Genomic DNA, 24599 nt, shown 5'->3' with positions numbered 1-24599 from the left:
CCCTCCAACCATGTTCTGACCAGCGGCTTCCTCTGTGAAGCCTAGCCGGTCCATCATTCTAAGTCACGCTGAGTAGCCCTGCTAGCTGTCCCAATCCTAGCCACTGGATGCCCAGGCCCTGTGGAGCCCTCTCCTCAAACCCCCAAAGGGTCCGAATAGGACCCCTATACTTCACAGACAGACTTCGCTAGGCGACCCCATTTGTATTTTTCAGACCCTGCTGTCTATCCTCCTTGCCTCTGCCCCAACAGGAGAACCGGGACACCAGCTAGGCAGCAAGGCCTGGAGGCGGGGCGCCGAGGTGACTCCTTAGTTAACTCCTTAGTTAACTCATTTATTCATTCTCCTTTACACCTCCCCCTGCTCCCTGGGGCAAGGAGGGGCGGGAAGTGACTGGGATGTGTGTAATGGAGGAGGTCCCGGGTGCCCAAGATGAAAGGCCTGGCTGAGCACTGCCACCTAGGTGCCTAATTAAAGACCCCGGCCAGGCGCCCGAGTTCTGGCTGTGGGCGGGGAACCCCGTCCTCCCAGCCCCAAGGCACAGCCGAGCCCGAGAGCGGGAAGGAGAGGCTCCCAATCCTGGAACTGAGCTCAGAGAAGGGAATATCTAATTGGAGAGAGAGAATGCAGTCCGGGGACGAAAGACTTTAAGAGCTACTTCTCAGGATTTAGGGGGCTTGACCGCTAGGCCTGTAAGGATGGGGAGAGAGCTAGGAAGAGAGCTTTGGAACCTGGCCAGAGACTTTAGCCCCCGTCCCCATTAATCTCAAATAGTCCTGACTTTGAGAGGGGACTAGGAAGAGAAGGGTATGTATAAGATCAAGCTCTCTGGTGGGGGTGACAAGGCACTCAGCTGAGGCCTGAGACCACTGTTGCAGCATTCATCCGGGGAAAAGAGATGCTCAGAACCTCACCAGTGGGGAGGGGGTTAAGAGGTGGCTTTAACCCCTCCCGTAAATAAGCATCCAAGATAAACCAACACGAAGCATCAATACAAGCATTTTAGTGCCACCCCTTCAAGCCAGGCGGCCACCTTCAAGTCCCCCCACCTCCACCCACTACAGAGCCCTCAAGCCCTAGAATGTCCCATGAGAGGCCACATGGCATACTGGGGTTCTGGGGGCCGTGCCTTGTGACGCCCGGCTCCGGCCCAGGGCGGCAGCGCAAGGGCCTTTCCCGCGGGGCGCTCCTGGGCTGCAAGCATCTCACCTCTAGGCAGGGGGCGCCTTAGCGATGGCTACAGAGAGACAACAGGTTCCCGGGGCGGGCCCTGTGGGGCGCGCTCCTCCCACGCGGGTGTCAGGTTTACGGAACAGAGCTCCTAGGCCCGACGCGCGGTGGCCGGACGGCCGTGAGGATTGATTCCATTCGCCTGACCCGGCCTGACTTGACCGTGCCCTGGGCGCGCCATGTTCGCGCGTGGGTCCCGGAGGCGCCGCTCCGGGCGTTCGGTGAGCGGGACTCAACAGCGGTGGGGGTCGGGGGTAAACTGAGGCCCGGGTGATTGGGTAGGGGGATAGGCATAGAGAGCAGACGCCCCATAGAGGGTCTGGGAATCCCATCCCCAGCATTCCTAGATCTGAGGCTGGGGCTGCTGGAAGCAAGCGGATGAAGGATCCTGTAGGTCTGTCTGGTGGCCCATGCTCCCTAATCACCGCTCCGCATACCCTGGGACCTGGTGCGCTCCCTTCTCTTGTGAATTGCAAGAGGGAATTCTGAGGGCCAAAAGATTGGGTCCTGGGGTCTTGGGTTGAGCATGGACCGCCTGAGCTTCTGAGGAAGGGGACATCGTACCTTGGAGGAACGTGTACTGAGGGATAGAGTGCTACTCTCCTGGCATGCCTGAATGCTGAGGGTAGAGAGATTGGGACTTGGGTGAACAGGGCTTCCAGGCTTCCACCTGAGTCAAGGAGCTTTTAACTTCTTAGATAGGAGGGTCTCTCTCTTCCTTTGGAGGGGGTCTCTGATGGGAGAAGGTGGGGTCTGGATTTGGTGGTCCAGAGAAGGAGTAAATAGCCCTAGAATATGAGGGTCAAGGCCAAAGTTTCTTGGGGCAGGGGGTTCCTGAATGGAGCAGAGGCCTCCTGAGTTCCTTGGGGAGGGTCCCCAGTTCCTCGGTATGAGGGAGTGGAGCCAGGAGCAGCTCCTGAGCTTCTGAAGGGAGGAGCAGGGTTCATGTGGGGATCCCAAGGAAGGATGGGGTCCCAGTCGCCTACCCTGTGGAATTGGAGTGCTGCTGGCCTCGTGGGTGGAGAGGGGACAGAGATAAGGCCTGGGAGGGGATGCCCAGATTAAGGACTCTGCTCTGGTGGGGAGAGTACTCTGAATTCTGGGAGAGGTGTTTGAGGCCTGGAAGGATCTGAGGCAGAGGGATGTCTGAGGCTGGGGGAGGGGTAGTACAAGGTCAGCCTGGGGAGGGGAATTCCCTGAAAAGGGGACTTGGTGGGAGGTGGTCTCAGCTGCCCCGCCTCTGCCTCGGTTGTGTCCCCCTCCCCCGCGCTCCAGGCGCTGTCCCAGCCTGCCCAGCACTGCCCTGGTGGGACAGGCCCCAACGTGCGTTTGCAGGCCTTGGAGTGGAGGGGCGGGCGTTGACTTCTCTCTCCCTGCTCCCGCGCCTTGCCCGGCCCTGCGTCTGCCCCCCTCCACCCCATAGCAGCATCCAGAAACCGAGGACCCAGACCGGGGCCAGCCCTGCAACTCTTGCAGGGAGCAATGCCCCGGCTTCCTGCTGCACGGCTGGAGGTAAGTGACCCCTCCACACACACCCAGGGCTTCTGTCAGAGCTCTGCCTTCAGGGGAACACTCCCCCCCAAGGTTTAGGCTCCTTGCCTACTGCGGGAGCTCAGTTACGAACGCTCAGATTCAGAGCCCCGCCCCCTGACCCACTCACAAGAGTCGCGTTCCCAGGAAAGCTCCACCCATGACACAGCCCCGCCCCCAGAAGAGTTCTCCCCTAGCCTCTGAGTTGCATCCCTAGGGAGATGCTCCCGGGATCTGAGCACCCCTCACTAACCTCCAACCCCCCCCACATTAGGCTTGGAACCACTCTCCCAGACCCAACGTCCTATACTCCTACTGGAGCCCTGCACCCAAAAGTCTCATAAAATACCACAGACAGCCCCCAGCCCCCAGATTCAAGCCCTACTCGACCCTCATCACGCAGGCTAGAGGCCTGCCTCTAGGGAAAGTCTCCCCACAAAGTCCAGAGGCTTTCCTGAGGGGAAGCCTCTAGATTTATAACTCCAATCTCAGTCTCGGAGTCCCGCCCCCACTCAGGCCAGCTGCCAGAGAGAGTGACACAAGTCCCAGAACTGAAAGGTTAGGGGATGTCCTTGAGACTCCACAGCCCCACCCCTTCACATCCCGTGCCCAGGCTCACAGCCCCACCCCTAGTTCACAGCCATGCCCTCCTCGGCCCCTGTCTTACTGCTGGAAGCTGAGCCTCTCACAGCCAACGCCTCCCTCTCTTTGACTGAAGGGCTCACAGCCAGACCCTGGCTCATAGCCCCACCTCCTATCAGCCCCGCCCGCAGGCCCAGGGCCCTTTGGTGGTGAGAATCTGCATGTCTCCGCCCCTCAGTTGGGCTGCTGAGGGGGTCTGGGTGAGCAACCGCTTAGTAATTGACCCGCATCCTGGCCCCCCAGAAAGATCTGCCAGCACTGCAAATGCCCGCGGGAGGAGCACGCAGTTCACGCGGTTCCTGTGGACCTGGAACGCATCATGTGTCGGCTAATCTCAGACTTCCAGCGCCACTCCATCTCCGACGACGACTCAGGCTGTGCATCGGAGGAGTATGCCTGGGTGCCCCCAGGCCTTAAGCCCGAGCAGGTGACCAGAGGCCAGCCACCCCCTCTTGCTGTCCAGTGGGTGCACACATAGGCACACATACTCAAATGGTAACCTATTTCTGGAGCAACGCTAGAGTGTGGTCAGACCGAAGGTCCTTCTGACCTGTCCCTGACAGAGGGGTGGTCAGGCCCCCACACTCAGGGGGAACCCTGAGTGATCTTGGGACCAGTTCCTCAGGGCCTGTTCACCCCACTCTTATTCTACCTCAGGCTTTACCCCAGCACTTCATTCACCAAGTCTTCATTGATTGATTCATTCAACAAATAGTTATGGAGCACCTGCCTTGGGTCGCACACTGTTCTAGGCACTGAGGACACAGCAGTGAACAAAACACAAAATAACATATTGCCCACGTGGAGGTTAGATTCCCAAAAGGAACAACAGCCAATAAACAAACCTTTAAATATATTGACATATATTTAAAGATGGTATAAGGGCTATGGAATAAAAAGGCAGGGAAGGGGATGGTGAGGAGAGACAGAGACAGAGAGAGAGAGACAGACAGACAGAGGGAGAGAGAGACCAGCACTGTAAATAGGGTGCCCAGATAAGCCTCTGAGAATTTAACGTTCGAGCTACTCTAAAGGAGGTGAAGACGTGCGCCATGCAGAGCTCTGGGGTTAGAGCGATTCAGGCAAAGTGAATAGCTAATGCCAAGGCCCTGAGGCAGGGGTACGCTTGGCATGTGTGGGGGATAGTGAGGCCAGTGCTGCCGAAGCAAAGTGAGGGAGGGGGGGAGCAGCTGGACCTGAGGTCAGAGAGGTGGCAAAGCCATGGAGAGGACTTTGACTTTGACTCTGGTCTCGAACTCCTGACCTTGAGCGACCCACCCGCCTCGGCCTCCCAGAGTGCTAGGATTACAGGCATGAGCCACCTCGCCCAGCCTGACTTTGACTCTGAATGAGGGGGAAGCCACAAGGGGGTTGTGAGCAGAGGAGGGACGTGATGTGGCTGCTGAGTGTAGAGCAGCCTGCAGGAGTGAGGGCGGAAGCAGGGGACCAGAGAGGAGGAAGCTACTGCAGTAGCCCAGGTGACTGATGATGGTGCTGGCAGTGGAAGCAGTGAGACATGGTCAGATCCTGGATATATTTTGAAACTAGAGATGAGAGGATTTGCTTGTGGGGGTAGGAGAGATGAGAGTGAAAGATGACCCCAAGGATGGGCAGATTAACTTGTGTGGGAAAGGGAAAGGCAGGAGCAAGTTTGAGGGTTAAGAGCTAAGTTTGGTTTTGGCCAAATGGAGTTTGAGATGGCTGTTAGACATCTAAGTGGCCACATTGCCTGGAACTCAAGGGAGAGGTCACAGGGCTAGAGGTATGCATTTGTGGCACATTAGCCAAATAGATGATATTTATAGCCATGAGGTTGGATATAATTCCCAAGGTTGTGAATGTAGACAGAGGCAACAGGACCAAGAACTGAGCCCTAGGACCCTCCCACATTTCAGGGTGGGCTAGTTGAGGAGGAGCCAAATGAGGAACAGAGAAGGAGCAGCTGACAAGGTAGGAGGAAAACAAGGTAGGAGGAAAACGAGGGCTGCGTGCTGTCCTGGAAGCCAAGGGAAGCAAGTAATCACAGGAAGAAGGAGTGATCAGCTAAGTCCAGGGCTACTGACGGATCAAGTCGGATGAGGACTGAGACCTGAACAATGATTTTAACAATGTGGACGTCATCAATGACCTTGACAGCTTTGGAGGATGGGTGGGGGCGGAAGTCTGACTAGTGAAGGCTCCAGAGAGAATGGGAAGGGAGGAAGTGGAGTGCACACCAGTGCTCACAACTCTTTTGAGGAATTTTGCTGTAAAGGGGAGGAGAAAAGTGGAGTAGCAGCTGGAGGAGGAAGTGGGGCCAAGACCTGAGGGAATTCTCAGCATGTTTGGGAGCTGAAGGAAATGATCCGGCCTTTCAGGAGAAGTCAGTCCCTCCTGATGACTTTAACTTTCTCAGAGCAGTGGGGACCCACCATCTCACTGCATCCCAGCTTATCCCTAATCTCAATTGTTTTCTCACACCCCCCATGTCCTCCCAGGTATACCAATTTTTTAGCTGCCTCCCAGAGGACAAGGTCCCCTATGTCAACAGTCCTGGGGAGAAATACCGGATCAAGCAGCTACTGCACCAGCTGCCCCCACACGACAGTGAGGTGAGGAGACAGAAGACAGGTATAGCCTGGGTGAATGCAGGGTAGCTGGAAAGAGATGGGCAGAGCTGATCTGAGATGAGAGTTCTGGATAGGCCGGGGTCATCGGGGAACATTCCTTGGCAAAGCTACAGCTGGACCTTGAAAGAAGAGGTGGGTGTTTCAGGCAGGAGGCACCAGCTATACAAAGGCCTAGAAGTAAACTTTCTGGGCATAGATGAAGTCTGGAAGAGGGACAGGGGTGGCCTCAAGGGCAGAGCCTGGAAGACCCCTACTACCCGCAGGCCCAGTACTGCACGGCGCTGGAAGAGGAGGAGAAGAAAGAGCTCCGAGCCTTCAGCCAGCAGCGGAAGCGGGAGAATCTGGGGCGTGGCACTGTGCGCATCTTCCCAGTGACCATCACTGGGGCCATCTGTGAGGAGGTGAGCCACAGAGGGCCTCGGGGAGGGAGTAGTGCCCTTGCTCCAAGCCCTGGGGTGCAGGTCCAGTCTCCCAAGCTGTGGAAGATAAGGCCTGCCCCTTAAGCCCCAGTGGGCTGCCTCTAGGATCCCCTCTGGAGGACAGAGTCTGTTCCTCACATCTCGCTGTTGTGCAGGGGCTGTCTCTAAGGCCCTGCTGGTAAGGGGGTATGTCTCTAGAGCCCCCTACTGGATAGGACCTATCCCTCAGATCCCACCGGTGGATGCAGTTTGTCCCTAAGGAGGCCCTAGTGTGCCTTCTCTATGGTTTTTGCCCCTCCATGCAGTAGATGTGGGGTGTGGACTGTCTCTCTGGTCTTCCTGTGGTCAGAACTTGTCTTTAAGAACTGACCCACAGTGGCAGGGCCTGTCTCCAGAGCCCAGTGGCAGGTGGGGCCTGTCCTTAGATCCTACTGTTAGGCGAGGTCTGTTGCTGAGGTCCCAGAGGATGGAGACTATCTATGTGGTTCCCCCACTGGGCCTGACCTGTCTCTATGTCTTCCCCACCCACTGTGGGGGAGGCTAGCCAGTAAGGCCACCCATGATGGGTAAGGCCTGTCTCTATGGCTTCCCCTGTGAGCAAAGTCAGTCTCTAAGTTGCCCCCAACTGCACCCCCTGTGATAGACAGGGCCAGTCACAAATGTTCACCAGGGGGAAGGCCCAAGGGTGACATGTCTTGGCTGATCCCATCCATCTGGCCATCTTACCGATGGTGACAGTGTCTGTCTGTCCTGTGGCAGTGTGGGAAGCAGATCGGAGGTGGGGACATTGCAGTGTTTGCCAGCCGTGCAGGCCTGGGTGCCTGCTGGCACCCACAGTGCTTCGTGTGCACCACATGCCGGGAGCTGCTCGTTGACCTCATCTACTTCTACCATGCTGGCAAAGTCTACTGTGGGCGCCACCATGCTGAATGCCTGCGCCCACGCTGCCAAGCCTGTGACGAGGTTTGGGCCTCCCTGCTCAGGGGCGGGAGTGGAGGGCAGGCAGTGCCAGGGGCAGGCCTTTCTGACAGCCACAGATGGCCTTTGCCCTCCAGATCATCTTCTCCCCTGAGTGCACGGAGGCTGAGGGCCAGCACTGGCACATGGGTCACTTCTGCTGCTTCGAGTGTGAAGCTTCCCTAGGAGGGCAGCGCTATGTCATGCATCAGAGCCGTCCCCACTGCTGCACCTGCTACGAGGCCCGCCATGCGGAATACTGTGATGGCTGTGGGGAGCACATTGGTGGGTGAACATGGTGGGATAGATGGACAGTTGGGCACCAGGCCTACCCCTCCAGGATTCCTCTTGTCCTCTAGGCCCCAGAACCCTTCACGGCAAGTCCCACCCTCAGTGTCCTCCACTGTGCCATACTTTCTAAACGTCACCTATATACTGGGCCACCACTACACATCCAGACCCACCTCCAGGGTGCCTTCTAATTCCTGGCCCCTAGGAGTACCCTCTAAGCCCAGCCTCTACTACCCCAACCTATGCCCTGTTCTCGTCCACTCTCCTCCATCCGCCTAGGTCATGGCTACCACCCTACCCCCTAAGACCCACTCCTTTCCCACCAAGGCCACGCCCTCCCTTCTAAGCCCTGCCTCCACCACCCAGGCCTCCTCCTCAGGCCCAGCCTTTCCCTCTCCTTCCACCTGAAGCCACCCCTTAACATCTAAGCCTGGTCCACATCTTAGAGTCCAAGGCCCACCCCTACTCTGAGAGGGAGCACCCTGGGAAAGAAAGAATGGGAGGGAGACATTAACCAGCCAGTCCCCAGGACAAGAGAATAAGGAACCACTGGGGTGAGGACCAAACCTCGAGTTTCCTGCTTTCTCCAGAGAAAGGTCTTTTGGGAAGGGGGGGAAGGCATCTCGGGGTACCCTGATTCAGTTCCCTACCCCTCCCCAAGAAGAGCCCCATTCATGAGGGTGGGGTATGCCTGGGAGTTCTGCCTCAATTTCCCCCTCGCATCCTTCCCCGCAGGCCTGGACCAGGGCCAGATGGCTTACGAGGGCCAGCACTGGCATGCCTCAGACCGCTGCTTCTGCTGTAGTCGCTGCGGGCGTGCCCTGCTGGGCCGCCCGTTCCTGCCACGCCGTGGCCTAATCTTCTGCTCTCGAGCCTGCAGCCTTGGGTCAGAGCCCACCACTCCGGGGCCCGGCCGCCGTAGCTGGAGCGCAGGAACGGTCACCGCCCCGCTCGCACCCTCCACAGCCTCTTTCTCTGCTGCGGAGGGGGCGTCCAAGACAGCCACCAAAGACACCGGCGCGGAGTCACCGCCTGGTGAGCTAACCCTCTAGCTACGCCCAGCCACAGCCCCATCCCCCACTGCACCCCCCGCCCCTGCCTCAACCTTGGCCCTTTCCCTTGACTCGCCCAGGCCCTACACCTGCTGCATCCCTGGCCCCGCCCTCATCTCAGCCCAGCCCCCTTCCCCACACCATTCCACGCCTAGACTCCAGCCCAAACTACTCCCACCTCGTGAACCCTGGTTCCTCCCTGCTTCTGTATAGGGCCCATCCCCTACCTCAACTTGTCCCTACTTGAGCCCAAGTCCTCCAGCCTGTCACCCTCCACCCTCTTCACCTAGGCTCCTCCCCATTCTGTCAAACCAAATCTACTCCAGCCTATGCCACACCCCTTCCATCAGAAGCCACGCCCCCTTCCTGGCCACGCCCCATAGGCCAATCAGTGTTGCTCTTTCTGCGTCTTACTTCCCACCCTCTCCGCCCAGCGCCGGCTCCAAGCCTCATATTTCCCAGACTGCATCTCCCCGTCTCCGACTCCTGCCCCTACTATCCCAGTCTGGTGGGGAAAAGAAGGCCCTTCCACAGGCCTCCTGCACGAGTCGCTTCCTTTTCCAGTTGCAGACCCCGAGGAGCCCTCCCGCTTTCTGAGAGGGGCCCCACACCGCCACTCCATGCCGGAGCTGGGGCTCCGCAGCACCCCTGAGCCACCGCCGGAGTCCCCCGGGCAGCCGAATCCGCGCCCAGATGATAGTGCCTTCGGTCGTCAGAGCACCCCACGCGTCAGCTTCCGTGACCCTCTGGTGTCTGAGGGAGGTCCACGGCGGACCCTGAGTGCACCCCCAGCCCAGCGCCGCAGGCCACGCAGTCCCCCACCCAGGCCCCCCAGCCGTCGCCGCCGACACCACCACCACCACCACCACCGCCGCTCTGGCAGACGTCGCCACTATCATTGTGACTTGGGATCAGGGTCAGATTCAGGATCTTGCTCCAGCTCGCCCTCCAGTTCCAGTTCTGAGTCCTCAGAGGATGACGGCTTCTTCCTAGGAGAACGCATCCCACTGCCTGTGCACCTGTGCAGGCCCATGCCCGCCCAGGACACTGCAACTGAGACTCTCAACCCCCACTCCTCACCCCTCCCCAGGGATTCTCACCCGGGGATGCCTCGACAGTCCCGAGACAAGAATTGCATCGTGGCTTGAAGGCAGGCAGTTCTGGAGGGGCTTCATTCTCCAGTCAGTGGAGAGGATAACCCCCCCAGTCTAAGTCATAAATCCCCTTCCTTCCTCCCCCTTCTGCTGTTTGTATTATTGAAGTAATTTAATATTTGTTGTAAAATGGGCCTGGGTCTTTGCCTCCTTGCCCCAGCCGCCCCTCCTCAATTTGCCCCTCCTGATACTTGACATTTATCTACATTTGATCAAAGGATTACTTTACTCATCATCGTATATTTTAACAATCTGTTTATTTATTCATCCCTCCACAGAACCGTCCCCCACAGCGGGGAGATTGTTTGGAGTGGGTCAAAACCTGGGGCCTGGAATCTACAATCTAAGGTGCCTTCTTCCCTCATTTTGTGGCTTAGGTGGGGGCATGGTTCAGGCAGAACTGGTGTCACCTTTTGACACCAAAGAGGACCTAGGCATACCCATAAAAGTGGTCACACCCAGGAGTTGATTGGCAGGCTGGAAGACAAGATTCTCTCAATAAAGGCACTTTTGCCTCAGTAGGAGGCTGGGAATTGGTAGGCTGGGAGTGTTGTTGTGGGAGTGGAGTTATTCCGATGCAGGACTTATTTGCAGGTTGCAGAGAGAAATGAGAGGAGTGCGCCTACACTGAGCCATCTGTGGGGTCTGCAAGTGAGGAAAAGAGAGAAAGCATTGGATGGATTCACATGCCCATTTTACAGACGAGAATAGTCTTATGGTACCAACTGGTACATAATAGCATATGGTACCAACTGGTACAAAAGCCATAAGCACCAACAAGAAACACAGTTGGCATTCATACCTTTAGGAGATCCCTTTCCTTTTCTCCTCTGCCCTCTCAGCAACCCCTCTACACATACACACACACACATACACACACACGCAAACTTACCAGTGGGAGCTGCTGTATGTCTTTGCTGCCGAAGGGGGAAGGTGACATAGGCATCATACCCAAAAAGGCATGTAGCGAGTAGGCCCAGTACCTAGGGACAGGATGGGAGTGAGGGGGATTAGATTAGGTGGTCAGCCCATTCAGCCTCTTACCTCCTCATATCCACCACTGCCAGCACCTGGCCCATGAAGCATGGTGACTCAAGCCCAAACTGGGAAGCCAGAGAGCCTCAGAGAAAGGCCAAGAGACTGGATTCTAGCCCACCCTGCCTCCTTCTAGTACTTCTCAACACAGGGCAGCCACACCAAGGCCCCACATATACGGCACAATTCATACTACATTTGAGACAAAGTTCTAGCTGGTGGTCATCTAGTGTGTTGACAAAGGGGCCACCTGTTGGTACTTCCCACAAAGGTCCTTGTGCTGGACAAGGGACAGCCCTTCACAGCAAATGAAGATCTTAAGAGGCAAAACCAGGGCCTGAGCCAAACTTTCCTGCAGGCCCTGAGGGCAAGTGCCTCCTGCTGTGGGTCTCACACTTTCTGCCAGGAGCACAGGCAGAAATGGCCCTCAGATTCTCAAACCCTTCTCTCTATGATTTGGAGCTGCCTCCATGGTCATTACCCCTGCGACGATTTTGGAATGGTTTCCTCTCTCAACAAGGACAACAATGGAGGTGATCAGGTAGAGGATCGCCGCTATGAGGGTTCGGAAGAAATCCTGCGAGGTGTAGGAGGAAGAGGAAAATCAGCACCCAGAGTTCCCCAGACAATCTTAACTGCCCAGGCCCCTCCCCAGCCTTGCCATTGTTGACTCCCTTCTCACACTCCAGGGCCAGTTGATGAATGGTATCTTGGCGTGTAGGTCACACATGTAGATGACAAAGAAGATAGCAGCAAGGATCATCTCAACCACCGACAGGGAAGAGTATCCTGGTGTGGAGGCACTGAAGCAGATCAGAATCACCAGGCACAATATCTGGAAGGGTGACATGGGAAAGGGGCCTCTATCAGCTCTCAGGGCTGAGGAGATTGGTTTAAATTGGGGCTCTCAAACTCAGATGCCTACCAGGACTGGGAAAATGACACACAATAACAGCTACACACGTTTTGTGTGCTCACTGTGTTCCAAATTCACTTAATCATCACAATAATCTAATGAACTGAGTACTATTATTAGTATCTCTATTTTATAGATGAGACAAGTGAGGCACAGAGAGGTTAAATGGCTTACTCAGGGTCACCCCGCAAGTAAGTAGAGTTGGACTTCACAGTTTCCCCCCTTTTCCACTCTAGGATATGGGCAGTCTGAGTAGTGGCTCTGCCAGGTGTTTTGTGAGCATCGCTGGCGCCAGCTCCTTGGCCTTGAGGGGGCGGGACATGTGGTTCCCCAGGCAACTCCTTTGGGAAGCCCTGAGAGTGACACCAGAAGGGCAGGGCTCCCTTAAAGGCGCCGCACTCCTTTTACAAGTGACTCAAAGGCGGCGCCCACTTCGAAGGGGGCGAGAAACCGAGGCTCCTGAGCAGCCCGAAAAGTTAAGGACAACCCACCCGGCCCCAGAAAGGCAAGGAAGAACTGGCGAAGGGTGGGGTGCCCTACCCCGCGGGACTAACACTTAGGGCCCCACCCCAGCAAGCCCCGCCCCTGGGCGCGCTGCCAGCCCGCCCGCCAGTGCTCAGGCCTCGCCACGCCCTGCCACGGGAGGCCCCCCACTTCCCAGCCCCCCAGGACTCCCTCCACGCGTCCACTGATGAGTCCACGCGGGCTTCCCCCACGAAGTCCCCCCATAGGCGTTATAGACTCCTCGTCTTACCCAATGGCCACCAGCTCTCCGACCACCAGCTCTCCGATCACCTTCTCCAAACCCCACCAACTTGCCTTGTGCCCCTACTTTCGGGCTTCCACCGTGAACCCACTCACCGGCGCCCCCCTACCGAGCGCCCGGGCCACGTGCCTGCCTCACCCCAGACTGTCCAGTTCCGCGTGGTGCAGCCACCCCACCTCTCCTTTGCCCACCCGCCTGCCCCAATATGCTCACAATCTCAGCAAACAGGAGAATTCCCTTTCGGGTGCGCGAGAAGCTGGTGCAGGCGGCCCAGCAGCCGGGGGCCGAGAGGCGCTCGGAATCCGCCATGGCATGGGCCGGAGTCCCTGCGGCCGCGGAGGATCTGCTCGCTTGCTCGCGGGTTCGAGGACGCTGCACACCCAGCCGTCTTGCCCGCTGTCTGGCCGGGAAGGGGGCCCCCGGGGCGAAGGAGGGAGTGAATCACCAAACTGAGCAGAGGCGGGCGGGGCCGGAGGGGGCCGGGCCAGGTGGCTGCCGCCCCGGAAACCCCCTCGCCCCGCCCGCTGAGGATACGCCCGGCCTGGCGCTCTGCCTTGGGGCGCTCCATCTCCAGGTGCTTGGCAACTCGGGTGCCAGGCGCTATAACCGCGAGAACCTTCGCCTTTTCAGAATGTAAATGCGCCCGGGACAGCCCCTACTCGGAACCACGGGAATCTGGCTTTGGGAGGGAGTGACTCAGTTTCCTTAGCTGAGAAACGGCCTAGGGCATGGTTAAACCCGAAAGACTCGGGGCCCGGTACGTTTCCAGAATTCAGAATGTTTTGGATTTTAGAAAGTTTTCCCCGTGCGTATACTCTCGGCAGGGTCTGGGGCTGCTGCATAAAAAAAAAAAAAGAAAGAAAGAAAAAGATAATAAAGTAATATTTCCTCAAGAAAAGGTGTGAACGTTCACAATAAGTGGATAAATAAGGATTGAAAATTGTTCATCGTGAGGTCAAGTCAAATTTCGTAACCAAATAGTGTCAAACTTGTGGGAAAACAGTCGGTTTCTAGAGGTTTTTGGACTTCAGATTTTCGGATAAAGGATCGTGGACTGTGGAATAAAGCTCTTAGCAGTGGTGAGGATGAGATCCTGCCAGCGCAAAGGCTGAGTGAGAGCGGGGCCTGGTGCGCATGGGGTGCGCATTGTTAACAGTGTTAGAGCCCAGGGAGTCTAGGGTCTCTCTCTGTGCTCTGCAATCCCAGGGAAGTCCTGGTGCTAAATGCTGGGCCTCAGTTTCCTGGCTGAGGAGAGGGGCTAGCCAGCCCAGCCCTAGATGAGGAATAGTGAAGTTTATTGCTAGATGCTTGGCAAGATGAGGGCCCCCTCTTTCAGCCCAGGTTGCTGAAAGAGTGATTGAATAGTGGAGGGAATGAAACATACTTCTCCCAATGCACAGCATGTGCTTTCTGACTCTGTAAGAACATGCCTGAGTTTCTGAAACAAGACAAACCAGGCTACGTCTCAGAGCCTTTGCACTTGCTGTCCCCACTGCTGTCAATGCCCTCTCCAAGCTCTTCATACCTCTGGCTTCTGGTCATTCAGGTCCCAGCTCAAGTATCATGTCTTCAAAGAGCCCAGAAGCCCACCATATCATTTCCTCCTACATAACCTCATTTTTTTTTTTAATTTCAGAGTATTATGGAGCATAACCTCATTTTGCTAGCTTCATAACTCTCGCTTCTCTCCAAAATTATCTTTTTAAAATTAGTTTTCTTGTCTTTCTTATCTGACATCTGGCTACCCTTATTACGTCAGCTACACAAAGATAGAAATCTTCATGTCTGGCCGGGCACGGTGGCTCATGCCTGTAATCCTAGCACTCTGGGAGGCCGAGGCAGATGGATCATTTGAGCTCAGGAGTTCGAGACCAGCCTAAGCAAGAGTGAGACCCCCGTCTACTAAAAATAGAAAGAAATTAGCTGGACAACTAAATATATATACAGAAAAAATTAGTCGGGCATGGTGGCACATGCCTGTAGTCCCAGCTACTCGGGAGGCTGAGGCAGGAGGATTGCTTGAGCCCAGGAGTTTGAGGTTGCTGTGAGCTAGGCTGTCACCATGGCACTCTAGCCTGGGCAACAGAGTGACACTCTGTCTCAAAAAAAAAAAAAAAGAAAGAAAGAAAGAAAAAGAAAGAAAGAAAGAAAGAAATCTTCATGTCCTTAATGCTAAGAATCATATGAAAAAATGCTCAACATCTCTAATCATCAGGGAAATGCAAATCAAAACCACAGTGAGATATCACGTATCTCCAGTGAGAATAGCCTTTATCAAAAAGTCCCAAAATATAAATGTTGGCGTGGATGCGGAGAGATAGGAACACTCAGACACTGCCGGTGGGACCACAAACTAGTGCAACCTCTGTGGAAAGCAATATGGAGGGCCAGGCGTGGTGGCTCACTCTGTAATCCTAGCACTCTGGGAGGCCGAGGCAAATGGATCGTTTGAGCTCAGGAGTTCGAGACCAGCCTGAGCAAGAGCGAGACCCCGTCTCTACTAAAAATAGAAAGAAATTATACGGACAACTAAAAATATATATAGAAAAAATTAGCCGGGCATGGTGGTGCATGCCTGTAGTCCCAGCCACTCGGGAGGCTGAGGCAGAAGGATTGCTTGATCCCAGGAGTTTGAGGTTGCTGTGAGCTGGGCTGACGCCACGGCACTCTAGCCGGAGCAACAGAGCATGACTCTGTCTCAAAAAAAAAAAAAAAAAAAAAGCAATGTAGAGATATTTCAAAGAGCTACAAGTAGAACTACCATTTGATCCAGCAATCCCATTACTGGGCATCTACCCAAAAGAACAAAAGACATTCTGGGAAAAAAAAAAAAGGCATCTGCACTTGAATGTTTATAGCAGCAAAATTCACAATTGCAAAGATGTGGAAACAATCCAAGTGCCCATCAATACATGAGTGGATTAATAAAATGTGGTATATGTATACCACGGAGTTCTACTCAGCCACAAAAAACAATGGTGATCTAGCACTTCTTGCATTATCCTGGATAGAGCTGGAACCCATTCTCCTAAGTGAAGTATCCCAAGAATGGAAAAACAAGCACCACATGGACTCACCATCAAATTGGTATTAACTGATCAACACTTAAGTGCACATATAGTAATAACATTCACCGGGTGTTGGGCAGATGGGAGCGGGGAGGAGGGGATGGGTATATTCACACCTAATGGGTGCAGTGTGCACCGTCTGGGGGATGGACATGCTTGAAGCTCTGACTCAGGTGGGGCAAGGGCAATGTACATAACCTAAACATTTGTACTCCCATAATATGCTGAAATAAAAAAAAATAAAAAAGAAATCTTCATATCTTGTTCCCCTGGCATCTCCACGGTACCTATCACAGTGCAAGATATATAGAGCCAGGGTTCAATTAATACTTGTCCACCAGGCTGGGCAACATAGCAAGACCCTGTCTCTCATCTGTAGTTCCAGCTACTGGGGAGACTGAGCCAGAAGGATCGCTTGAGCTCAGGAATTTGAGGTTGCAGGGAGCTATGGTCATGCCACTGCACTACAGCCTGAGTGACAGAACTAGGCTCTGTCTCTTAAAAAAAAAAAAAAAAAAAAAACTTGTCAAGTCAAATACAGGTGAAATTAAGAGGACAGGCTTGGGAATCAGGACTCAATTAAATCTTACTTCAAACCCCCTCCCTCAAGCTACTTGCACTCTCTGGACCTCACTTTCCTCCTCTGTAAAATGGACATATCGGGGTTGTTGAGTAGATATGTAACTACTGTAGATGAAAATTAATATTGCAATAAAGCCAGTAGGAGGGATAAGACTAAGCAAATAGTGGCTGGGGTTACTATTATTAGTCTCCTGGGTGTGACTGTGTTTATAGGACTGGGGCACTTGAGCCCTTTGCTGACTTCTGTAGAGCCACACCTCCACCAGGCTCTGAGTCAGGGGTAGCTGGAAGCCACCCTGGCACACTCCCCCACAATGTCTACGACTCTAACCATTTAGGTGTTCACCTCTTCACCTCTTCATACTCAAGCTGCCAGCTCTCCCAGCTTGTCTTTGCAGTTCCTCTCTTCTCTCCAGACCACCCTGGACTCACACTCTGGTCCTACAATTTCTCTCTTCTCTCCCCGCCCCCTCCCCATAGCAGCGAAAGTTCCCCAGTCAGACCACAGCTTCCCTCGTTGAGGGGATGGGGCCAAGTGTTCAGGATGTGGTGACAGCGGCGGTGACTGGACATTTCTGGCCTCTGCCAGCGCCCGCCTCGCCTCGGGGCTACCCTGGTTGGAGTCCCGCTGGCCATATAAGCCTGGCTGTCGGGCTCTGTTCCCAGAGCGAAGGAAAGTCTGAGCCTTTCCTGGGATCGGGAACGCCCAGCGTGTGGCATGTGCACACAAGCCCAGTTACAGTTCCTCACCATCTACGGAAAAGGGGGGCGTGGCAGAAAAAGTTCTAACAGCTTTTTTTTTATTATTATTATTTTATATGTACTTCTAACAACTAACAGCCTTTTTTAGCCTGGCCTGCCCAGGGGCCTGACTCACACCTTCCTGGCTCCATCCCAAAGGGGGCTCCAGGGCCCCAGCCAGTGCCCTGAGGGTGGCAGTCTACGTGCCAGCAAAAGCTAGCCGACTAGGCCGGAAGTGGGAGACCGCAGGCTCCTGGCGAAGGAAGCGCCCTGCTTCTAGCCTTGCTATCCCGGCGACAGCTGAGGGTCTGGACGATTCTGAGCCAGGACTGTGGGTACACTGGTGCACACCCGCCACAATAACAGGCCCACCTTTGCACTCCCCATTGCCACGCACAATAATTATGTGTGAGCCACTGCACACCTCCAAAAAGGTGACATGAATGAATGAGGAAAGGAGCAGGAGCTGGCGAAGACAAAAGGAGTAGGGAGAAAGCAGGCTGAGGACAGGCAGAAGTAAAGACCCATCTGGAAGCATGAAATTTCGGCACGAAGCTTGTCAGTGGTTACCAGAAGAGGCACTCCTGGAAACCGGATCGACCCACCCACCCGCTTTACAGAGAGGACTGGGCAGCCCCACCCCGCCTAGAGCACCTGGCAAGTCAAGACTGGATGGAACCATTTTAATACTTCCCTCGCCCAAACCAGAAGCGCAGGGCTGGCCGGTCTGGACCGGCCATACCACTGACGTTGAGAGGGGAGTGCGGGCTGACTGACTGCGCAGCGGGACGTGGGGGGGGGGGGGGCAGACCAAGTGGACGCTCGGGGCGGTGCCAGTGCGAGGCGAGCCTGGCACACCAGATCCAGATTGGGTGGCACCAACGAAGCACCGAGCAGTCTGACATAGGCTCAGTTCCTCCGCCTTCCGGCTGACATCTCCTGAGCGAGCTGCGCCGCCCCAGAGACCCCTAGGGCCCGCGAGAGACGTTCCTCGCTTGGCACTAGCCAGGGCCCCGGGGAACCTGGGATGCGGTCCTCAGGGGGAGGAACCGCGGGACCCTGGGCCGCTGCCTCTGGACTAGGCTCCAGGCTGTCCCGGGTCTTGTGCGTTGTGCGGGATCGAGGATGCTGAACTGGGGAAGTGCTGCTGCTGCGAGACCTCATCACCTCCGGCTCCCCAGGATCTGGGCTGCGATCTGCGCGTGGCGGGACTGAGGGTTAGATTGGGTGGTGAAGTGGAGAACAGAAATCGGGGCCCTTGGCTAAGGGTGGCCAGGAGAGCCCAAGGGCTTCAGGAGACAGAGATTCCGCCCCTTAGAGAAACCGCCCTTCAAGGCCTGGAATTGCCCCTTCAGGGACCAGCACCACCCCTCACAACCCCAGACACCTCCTTTCTCAAGAACCCTCCCCTCCTGGATCCAGAACATGCCCCTCAGAAATCATTTCCCACAATCTCCACAGAAAATCAAACCCTGGTCTTAACCTAGGAAGGAGAAACCCATCCCATCTAGGACCCCTGACTCTCCCCTCTCTCATCCCACCTCTCTTGATGCCCAAACCCTCTCCCCTAACGACTCTTTGTCTTTCACAACTAGACACCCTGCCCTCTGGACCCCCTTCCCATTTCCTCTCGGCTAAGACCCACTCTGCCTTCCTCTCCCAGAACTAAGACTCTTCCTTCTGAACTCTATCTTTTGCCCCAGACCCCTTCCCTTCTCTCTCCTCCCAGTACCTCTAAAGCCTCCCTTCTGAAATTCCTATCCTGGGGACCAGTCTCCCTCCCTGTCCCTGCTTTATGCCTATCCTGGGACCCTGTGCCCCTCCCTGCCCTCAATTTTGAGAATACTCTGACACCAGGCAGACACGGAACACCAGACCCTCCCCACGGAGACCATCAAATCCTTCCCACTCAGAAGCCCAGCCTCTCTGCAAACCTCTCCTTCTCCTCACTGATCCCTGAATCCTCTCCCCTGGGAAACCCACCACCTCCTATCTGGGACCTTCCCACCCTCTCAGGCTTGCCGGGATGGGTCTTGAGAGGCCGGTGGAGCACCAGGCGGAGCCGGGGACCTCCGGTACGGATCTGCTCCACGACCTGGGCATGGGTGAGACCCTGCGTTGACTCTCCGTTGATGTGGAGCACTAGGTCGCCGACCTGCAACAGTCCGAGGCAATGGTGTTGTAGGAATGGAAAAGGGAGAGCACCCCAACAAAGGCAGGGATAGCACCAACCAAGGGAAGGTGCCTTAGAGCTCACCTGCAAGCGACCACAGCGCTGTGCAGGCCCGTCCTTCAGCAGCCCGCGAACCGCCAGCGGAGCATCCCCATTTACATCGTGGCCGCCGCTTAAGGTGAGGCCAAAGCCTGCGGAACCACGGACCAGCTCCACACAGAACTGACCAGAGGTCTGGGACGGCTTCGAAGCATGACGTGCCTTACTCTGGGTCACTCCAGGAAGTGCACTACACGTACCCAGGGTCTCTGATCGACGATGCTAGAGTAAGGACACAGGTGTACAGAGACTGCCAGCACGGAGGCAGGTGGCCTCGAATAGAATGATAAGGTGGTACCTGGGGCTGATGATCCACAGCAATGGGATGAGGCAGGCGACTGTCTGTGACCTCTATGTCTGCAGAGTCCTGCACGCTAACAGCTGGGGGATGAAAGAGGCAAAGAGGGCTATGGGGGGACACACTATGGAAACTACCTAGGACTCGCTCCTTGAATTAACATTCTAGCCTCACCTACTTCCCTCCCTTCTACAACACACGTACAAACTGGCCCACGATTTAACTAGACATCACCCCCTCAAGTAATCTTAAAGGCTCAACAAACACCAACAACTGTGTGACCCAGCCTCCTTAACAAATAATCCTGGGCCCGCCCATTGGAATAATCCTACAGACCTCCCCACCTCCCTCTAATAACACGCAGAACCCACCCCTCAAACAACAGCCTTCGACCCACCCTGGAGGGTGCTACCCAGGAGCTTGTCAAACCCTCTGATTAGCCTCTAATCCTCACCCCATTCCTCACATCTCAAGCCCCGCCCCCTTGCCTAGCTTTCCAGACCTGCCCCTTTGCCGAGTATCCGCCCCCCAGCACTCTCCAGGCCCCGCCTCCTCAGAAATGACTTTGGAAGCTCCGTTGACCAGAATAAGGATCCAGCCTCGCACTCTCCACTAATCTGACACTCGCCTACTGCAATAACCCTCAAGGAATTCACTAGGATAACCCCACGGCCCCGCCCCCTGCAAGCACCCACAGAGCCCCGCCCTCCCATTGCACACCCCTCGGCCCCACCCAGGGGAATAGCTAAGAAGCCCGGGCCCGCCACCCCTGGACCCACCTCCACGCCACCCCCGCCCCCCGGGAGGACCCGCCCCCGTCACGCACCCTCCCTGGGGCGCAGGTGCAAGGTGGCGCCGGCCCTGCGCACCAGCGCCGCCACGTCGGCCGCAGCTCGGGCCGCCAGGGGGCGCGCGTCCAGCCGCGCCAGGAGCTGCCGGGCGCTGGGGCCCGCTGGCAGGGGAGGGCCGCGGCCTGCGCGGGAGAGGTGGACAAGTCAACGCCGACCCTGAGCCTCGGAGAACCCCCATGCTTCTAGACGTCTGAAGACCTAGAAATGATCATCTCAAGATACCCTGAGACCCCCCCCAGCCACTCCCTCGATAGTTTCGGAGCTCCTCCCGCTGTCCCTCTCCTCTCCCGCGACCCCCGACTATCGCGGGTATGCCCGTGGACTCCCGCCTACCCCACAGATGTCCTGGAGATAGCTATTTGACAGCAGTAGTCCTGGATACCTCCGAACATCCCGTGATTTTTCTCTGCAGGTCCCCAACTGCCCCCTAATAAACCCAGATGCCAAAGGCTTTCCCCACGATATCTCCAGGGACCCTGATTCCCCCACATATCCCGAGAGAACACGGCCTGACCCTGTAGCCACAGGGACCGCAATTTCCCCTCCAGATAGCCTAGGCAACCCCTGCTACCCTGTGAATTCCCCCCGCCCCCGTTTCCCCACAGGGCCCACCTACCTCCAGATTCCCCCTCACAGGGGCCCCCAGCTCCCCCCGCCCCGCGTTCACTCCAGACCCTGAGTGCCCAGGTGTCCCCAGTGACCACAGGCAGACCCCTCCCCGCACATCTCCCCGGGTCTGGTGCACGGCCCCTTTGCTCGGGTGTGGGTAGAGGACCTCGAGCTCAGCCCTGTCGCTGGTTCCCTGCCCGCTGCCACCACCCCTTGGGCGCCAGAGCTGCTCTGTTTACCACCTGTTCAAGGAAAAGGTGAGGAGCAGACAGGCAGGGTGACGGTGGCAGGGGACGCCCCTTCTCCCTTCCCCATGCCCAGGTACCTCCTCTGCTCCCCCTAGGGTCCGTGGCGCCCCCTGCACGCGGCTCCATGGCCAGTGGTCCGCCCGGTGGACACACGGCCTCCAGCGACGCGTTTTGAGCGCTGGAATGCACTCACCTGGCGGCCCGCCCAGGCCTGGAGCCTGAGGCCGGCCAGTCCCGTGCCTGCCGCCCCGACCCGCGTGGTGACCTACCTGGCGGCCGCCAAGGAGGCCTGGCTGAGGGAGGCAGCACAAGCGCTCGGCCTCCCTCTGCCTCAGGCGCTGTCTTGGTTAACTGAAGACCCTGGCTGGGCTCCTCTTTCCATCCAGAGGATGTTGTTACTGCATGCATAGGAAGGGAAGAGGACACCCATAGAAGTTAGGGTACCGTTTGAGTTCTGACAACTAAACACAAGGACGCAGAAGTAGAGCCCAAGTTTACCAGGGAATTCTGCAATGGCCAACAGAACTTTGCACACAATAGGCATTCAGTAAATTTGCAGTAAGAGTTTGACCACCACGGTGCCTACTGGGGAACTGGCAAGGTATTGGGGGGCTGGGAGGGGCACCCTTGGGGCTTTGGGGGCCATAAAAGGTTTTGGGCCCCTGAGCATTATGGGGCTTGGGGACTGAAAAAGCGGGGAGACCAGGTCCTCTGGAGAGCAGAGAGGAGGTAGGGGCCTGGAGTTAAGGTGGATTTGGAGACACGGGTGGGATGGTACAACAGCCAATGTCAGTGGAGGAATGAGGCTTCTTCTAAGTTTGAAAAGGAGTGTCTGGGAACATAGGCCCCAAGGGGGGTGCACTTGGATACAATATGACTGTAGTGGAAGGAGTAATTCAGTTGCAGTGAGAGAGGGCCTGTGACCACCACTTTGCTGAAGAAGAAACTGAAGGTCTGAGAGGCTCAGAGGCCTGCCCAGGGCCCCCATAGCAAGCCAATAATGACACAAGTCTCAGACAGCTTATCACCAACACTCACTTGGTTGGTGACTGTTTCACTATAGGCTGTGGACACACTGTGTCCTCATGTCCATTCTGGCTGGTTCTGCAACCTCTCTGGTCCATCTTTCAGGGGCCCAGTGTTGTCATAGGTGAAAGGGGTGAACAGTTCCTGCTTTCATTCCTCCTACAATCCCTTGCCCCTCCCACATTGGACCTGACCTTATCTGAGGGGGGACACATTGGACCTCCTTCACTGCTCTGCCCAGTTCTTGAGACTTCCAGTGTTGCCAGGAGATGGAGAGGGCAACTTCCCAATGTGGGGCTCCAGGTTTCAGGAAGCTGTGAATGCGGTAATGAGGTGCTTACACACCGGGGAAGGGGAGTTTGAGCCTCTGTAGCTCCGTGGATGGAACAGTCTTACAGACTGGGGCATCTTCCAAACGCTGAGGATAGGTTGATGGTGTGAGAAGGCTTCCAAGTGCCAGGCAGCGTCCATGCTACCAAGGTAGGTCAGGGAGCTTGTCAAAAGGATGAGAGGCTTGAGGGTCTGGTGATGGGAACCTGCTTCCAGACTGGAAGATACTCAGGCTTGGGGCATCATGAAGGAATGGGGGATCCAAGGATGTCCTCAGCGATAAATTACAGGAACGAGCACCCCAGGATGCTAGATAAGGGTTCGCTTAGAGAGCCAATGCTAGCAGGGCCAAAATTCTGGGAGCAGGGGAAAGGACTGGGGTTGAGAGAGTGGTGCTTGTGTCACCAAGTGGCAGAGTTGGGGGTCCAGCTGGTATGCAGATGTGAAGGTGGAACCCCAGCCAATGCATTGTCTGGAGCCTCAATGTACCCCTCCAGTAAGTGGGAGTGATGAAGAATTCGAGCTAAGATTGGCAAGGGAATTAGGAATAAAGCTTCCAAATTGCCAGCATTGGGCACAGTCAAGCTATGTGGCAGCAGCATTGGTGCTCATCTTTAACTAATATTGACTACAGTCACACTGCTCAGAGCCAAAGCCCTTCTTAGTCCTGCTCCACTGTTGGTTCAAACCAGTGCCTCTCTTAGCCTCCTCCATTCATGAATATGAACAAATTACCCCTTTTAGCCTCACCTCATTCAAGGATTTAAGTCAATCCCTCTCATGCCCCACCCAATTCCTTAATTAAACTTTTTATTTTATTAACAGATTGTGGTATGATTGACATTCAATTGGATAGATTTTGAATATGTTTACATTGGTGAGACTATCGTTACAATCAAGATATTGAGGCCAGGCGCCGTGGCTCACGCCTATAATCCTAGCACTCTGGGAGGCCGAAGTGGGTGGATCGTTTGAGCTGAGGAGTTCAAGATCAGCCTGAGAAAAAGCAAGACCCCGTCTCTACTTAAAAAAAAAAAATAGAAAGAAATTAGCTGGACAACTAAAAATATATATAGAAAAAAGTTAGCCGGGCATGGTGGCACATTCCTGTAGTCCCAGCTACTCGGGAGGCTGAGACAGGAGGATCGCTTGAGCCCAGGAGTTTCAGGATGCTGTGAGCTAGGCTGATGCCACGGCACTCTAGCCTGGGCAACACAGTGAGACTCTGTCTCAAAAAAAAAAAAAAAAAAAAAAAAAAAAAAAAAGATATTGAACACAACCGTCTCTGCCAAAAATTTTCTCCTGCCCTCTCTCTCCTGGCATCTGAGTCCCCTCCCCTAAAGCAATCTCTGATCTGCTTTCTGTCACTGTATATCAGTTTGCATTTTATCAGATTTTTATATAAATGGAATCATACAGCAGGTGCTCCTTTTTGGGGGGTTAGGTCTGGCTTCTTTAATTTACCATAATTATTTTGAGATCCATCCAAATTGCTCATTCTTTTTTTTTTTTTTCCTGAGACAGGGTTTTGCTCTGTCACTCAGGCTAGTGGGCAGTGACATCATCATAGTTCACTGCAACCTCTAACTCCTGGGCTCAAGTGATCTTCCTGAATCAGCCTCCTAAGTAGCTGGGACAACAGGTGAGTCACCCACCACACTGGGCTAATTTTTTAAAATTCTTTTTTGTAGAGATGGGGGTCTCACCATGCTTCTTGGGCTGGTCTCTGACTCCTGGTCTCAAGCGATCCTCCCATGTTGGCCTCCCAAAGTACTGGGGTTACAGGTGTGAGCCACAATGCCCAGCCATTCATTGCTTTTTATTGCTGAGTTGTATTCCACTGTATGAATAGACCAGTTTGTTAATCCATTTACCTACTGATGGGCATTTGGGCTGTTTCCAGTTTTTATCTTTTTAAAAATTTCTTTTTAATATGAAGAGGGAGAATGAGGAGGGGGAGTTCAATTTCCTTT

General features: G+C 55.3%; 3 protein-coding genes across 9 annotated transcripts; 1 reads left to right on the top strand and 2 right to left on the bottom strand.

Moving 5' to 3' along the window:
• Positions 1-1354: 1354 nt before the first annotated feature.
• PRICKLE3 (prickle planar cell polarity protein 3) lies at positions 1355-9913 on the top strand. 5 transcript variants are annotated; one of them, XM_069463181.1, is made up of 9 exons: positions 1355-1451; positions 2657-2742; positions 3646-3829; positions 5880-5993; positions 6275-6412; positions 7190-7393; positions 7486-7672; positions 8414-8713; positions 9295-9913. In XM_069463181.1, exons 1-9 carry the CDS (start codon positions 1410-1412, stop codon positions 9876-9878), a joined length of 1839 nt encoding a protein of 612 aa, XP_069319282.1. In that variant the 5' UTR covers positions 1355-1409; the 3' UTR covers positions 9879-9913. The 5 variants fall into 5 exon arrangements, with proteins under 5 accessions (XP_069319282.1, XP_069319281.1, XP_069319284.1 ...); XM_069463180.1 differs by having other exon boundaries at positions 2654-2742; XM_069463183.1 differs by lacking the exon at positions 5880-5993.
• A 170-nt stretch (positions 9914-10083) lies between these two features.
• PLP2 (proteolipid protein 2) lies at positions 10084-13077 on the bottom strand. The gene is made up of 5 exons (XM_069463186.1): positions 12815-13077; positions 11602-11754; positions 11401-11496; positions 10777-10867; positions 10084-10529 (listed from the first exon to the last, which is right to left on the bottom strand). The coding sequence occupies exons 1-5, from the start codon at positions 12908-12910 to the stop codon at positions 10507-10509; spliced, it is 459 nt and encodes a 152-aa protein (XP_069319287.1). The 5' UTR covers positions 12911-13077; the 3' UTR covers positions 10084-10506.
• Positions 13078-16904: 3827 nt separating this feature from the next.
• On the bottom strand, positions 16905-21435 carry MAGIX (MAGI family member, X-linked). 3 transcript variants are annotated; one of them, XM_069463307.1, is made up of 6 exons: positions 21348-21435; positions 20389-20535; positions 19563-19645; positions 19250-19486; positions 18976-19147; positions 16905-18203 (listed from the first exon to the last, which is right to left on the bottom strand). In XM_069463307.1, exons 1-6 carry the CDS (start codon positions 21394-21396, stop codon positions 17902-17904), a joined length of 990 nt encoding a protein of 329 aa, XP_069319408.1. In that variant the 5' UTR covers positions 21397-21435; the 3' UTR covers positions 16905-17901. The 3 variants fall into 3 exon arrangements, with proteins under 3 accessions (XP_069319408.1, XP_069319409.1, XP_069319410.1); XM_069463308.1 differs by lacking the exon at positions 19250-19486; XM_069463309.1 differs by lacking the exon at positions 19250-19486 and having other exon boundaries at positions 16905-18188.
• Positions 21436-24599: the final 3164 nt, after the last annotated feature.

This window comes from Eulemur rufifrons, chromosome 30, assembly GCF_041146395.1.
Source record: "Eulemur rufifrons isolate Redbay chromosome 30, OSU_ERuf_1, whole genome shotgun sequence".
In the NCBI taxonomy this organism is placed as follows: domain Eukaryota; kingdom Metazoa; phylum Chordata; class Mammalia; order Primates; family Lemuridae; genus Eulemur; species Eulemur rufifrons.
Note: the sequence above shows the minus strand (reverse complement) of the source record. Positions and strands in the feature narration are given on the sequence as shown.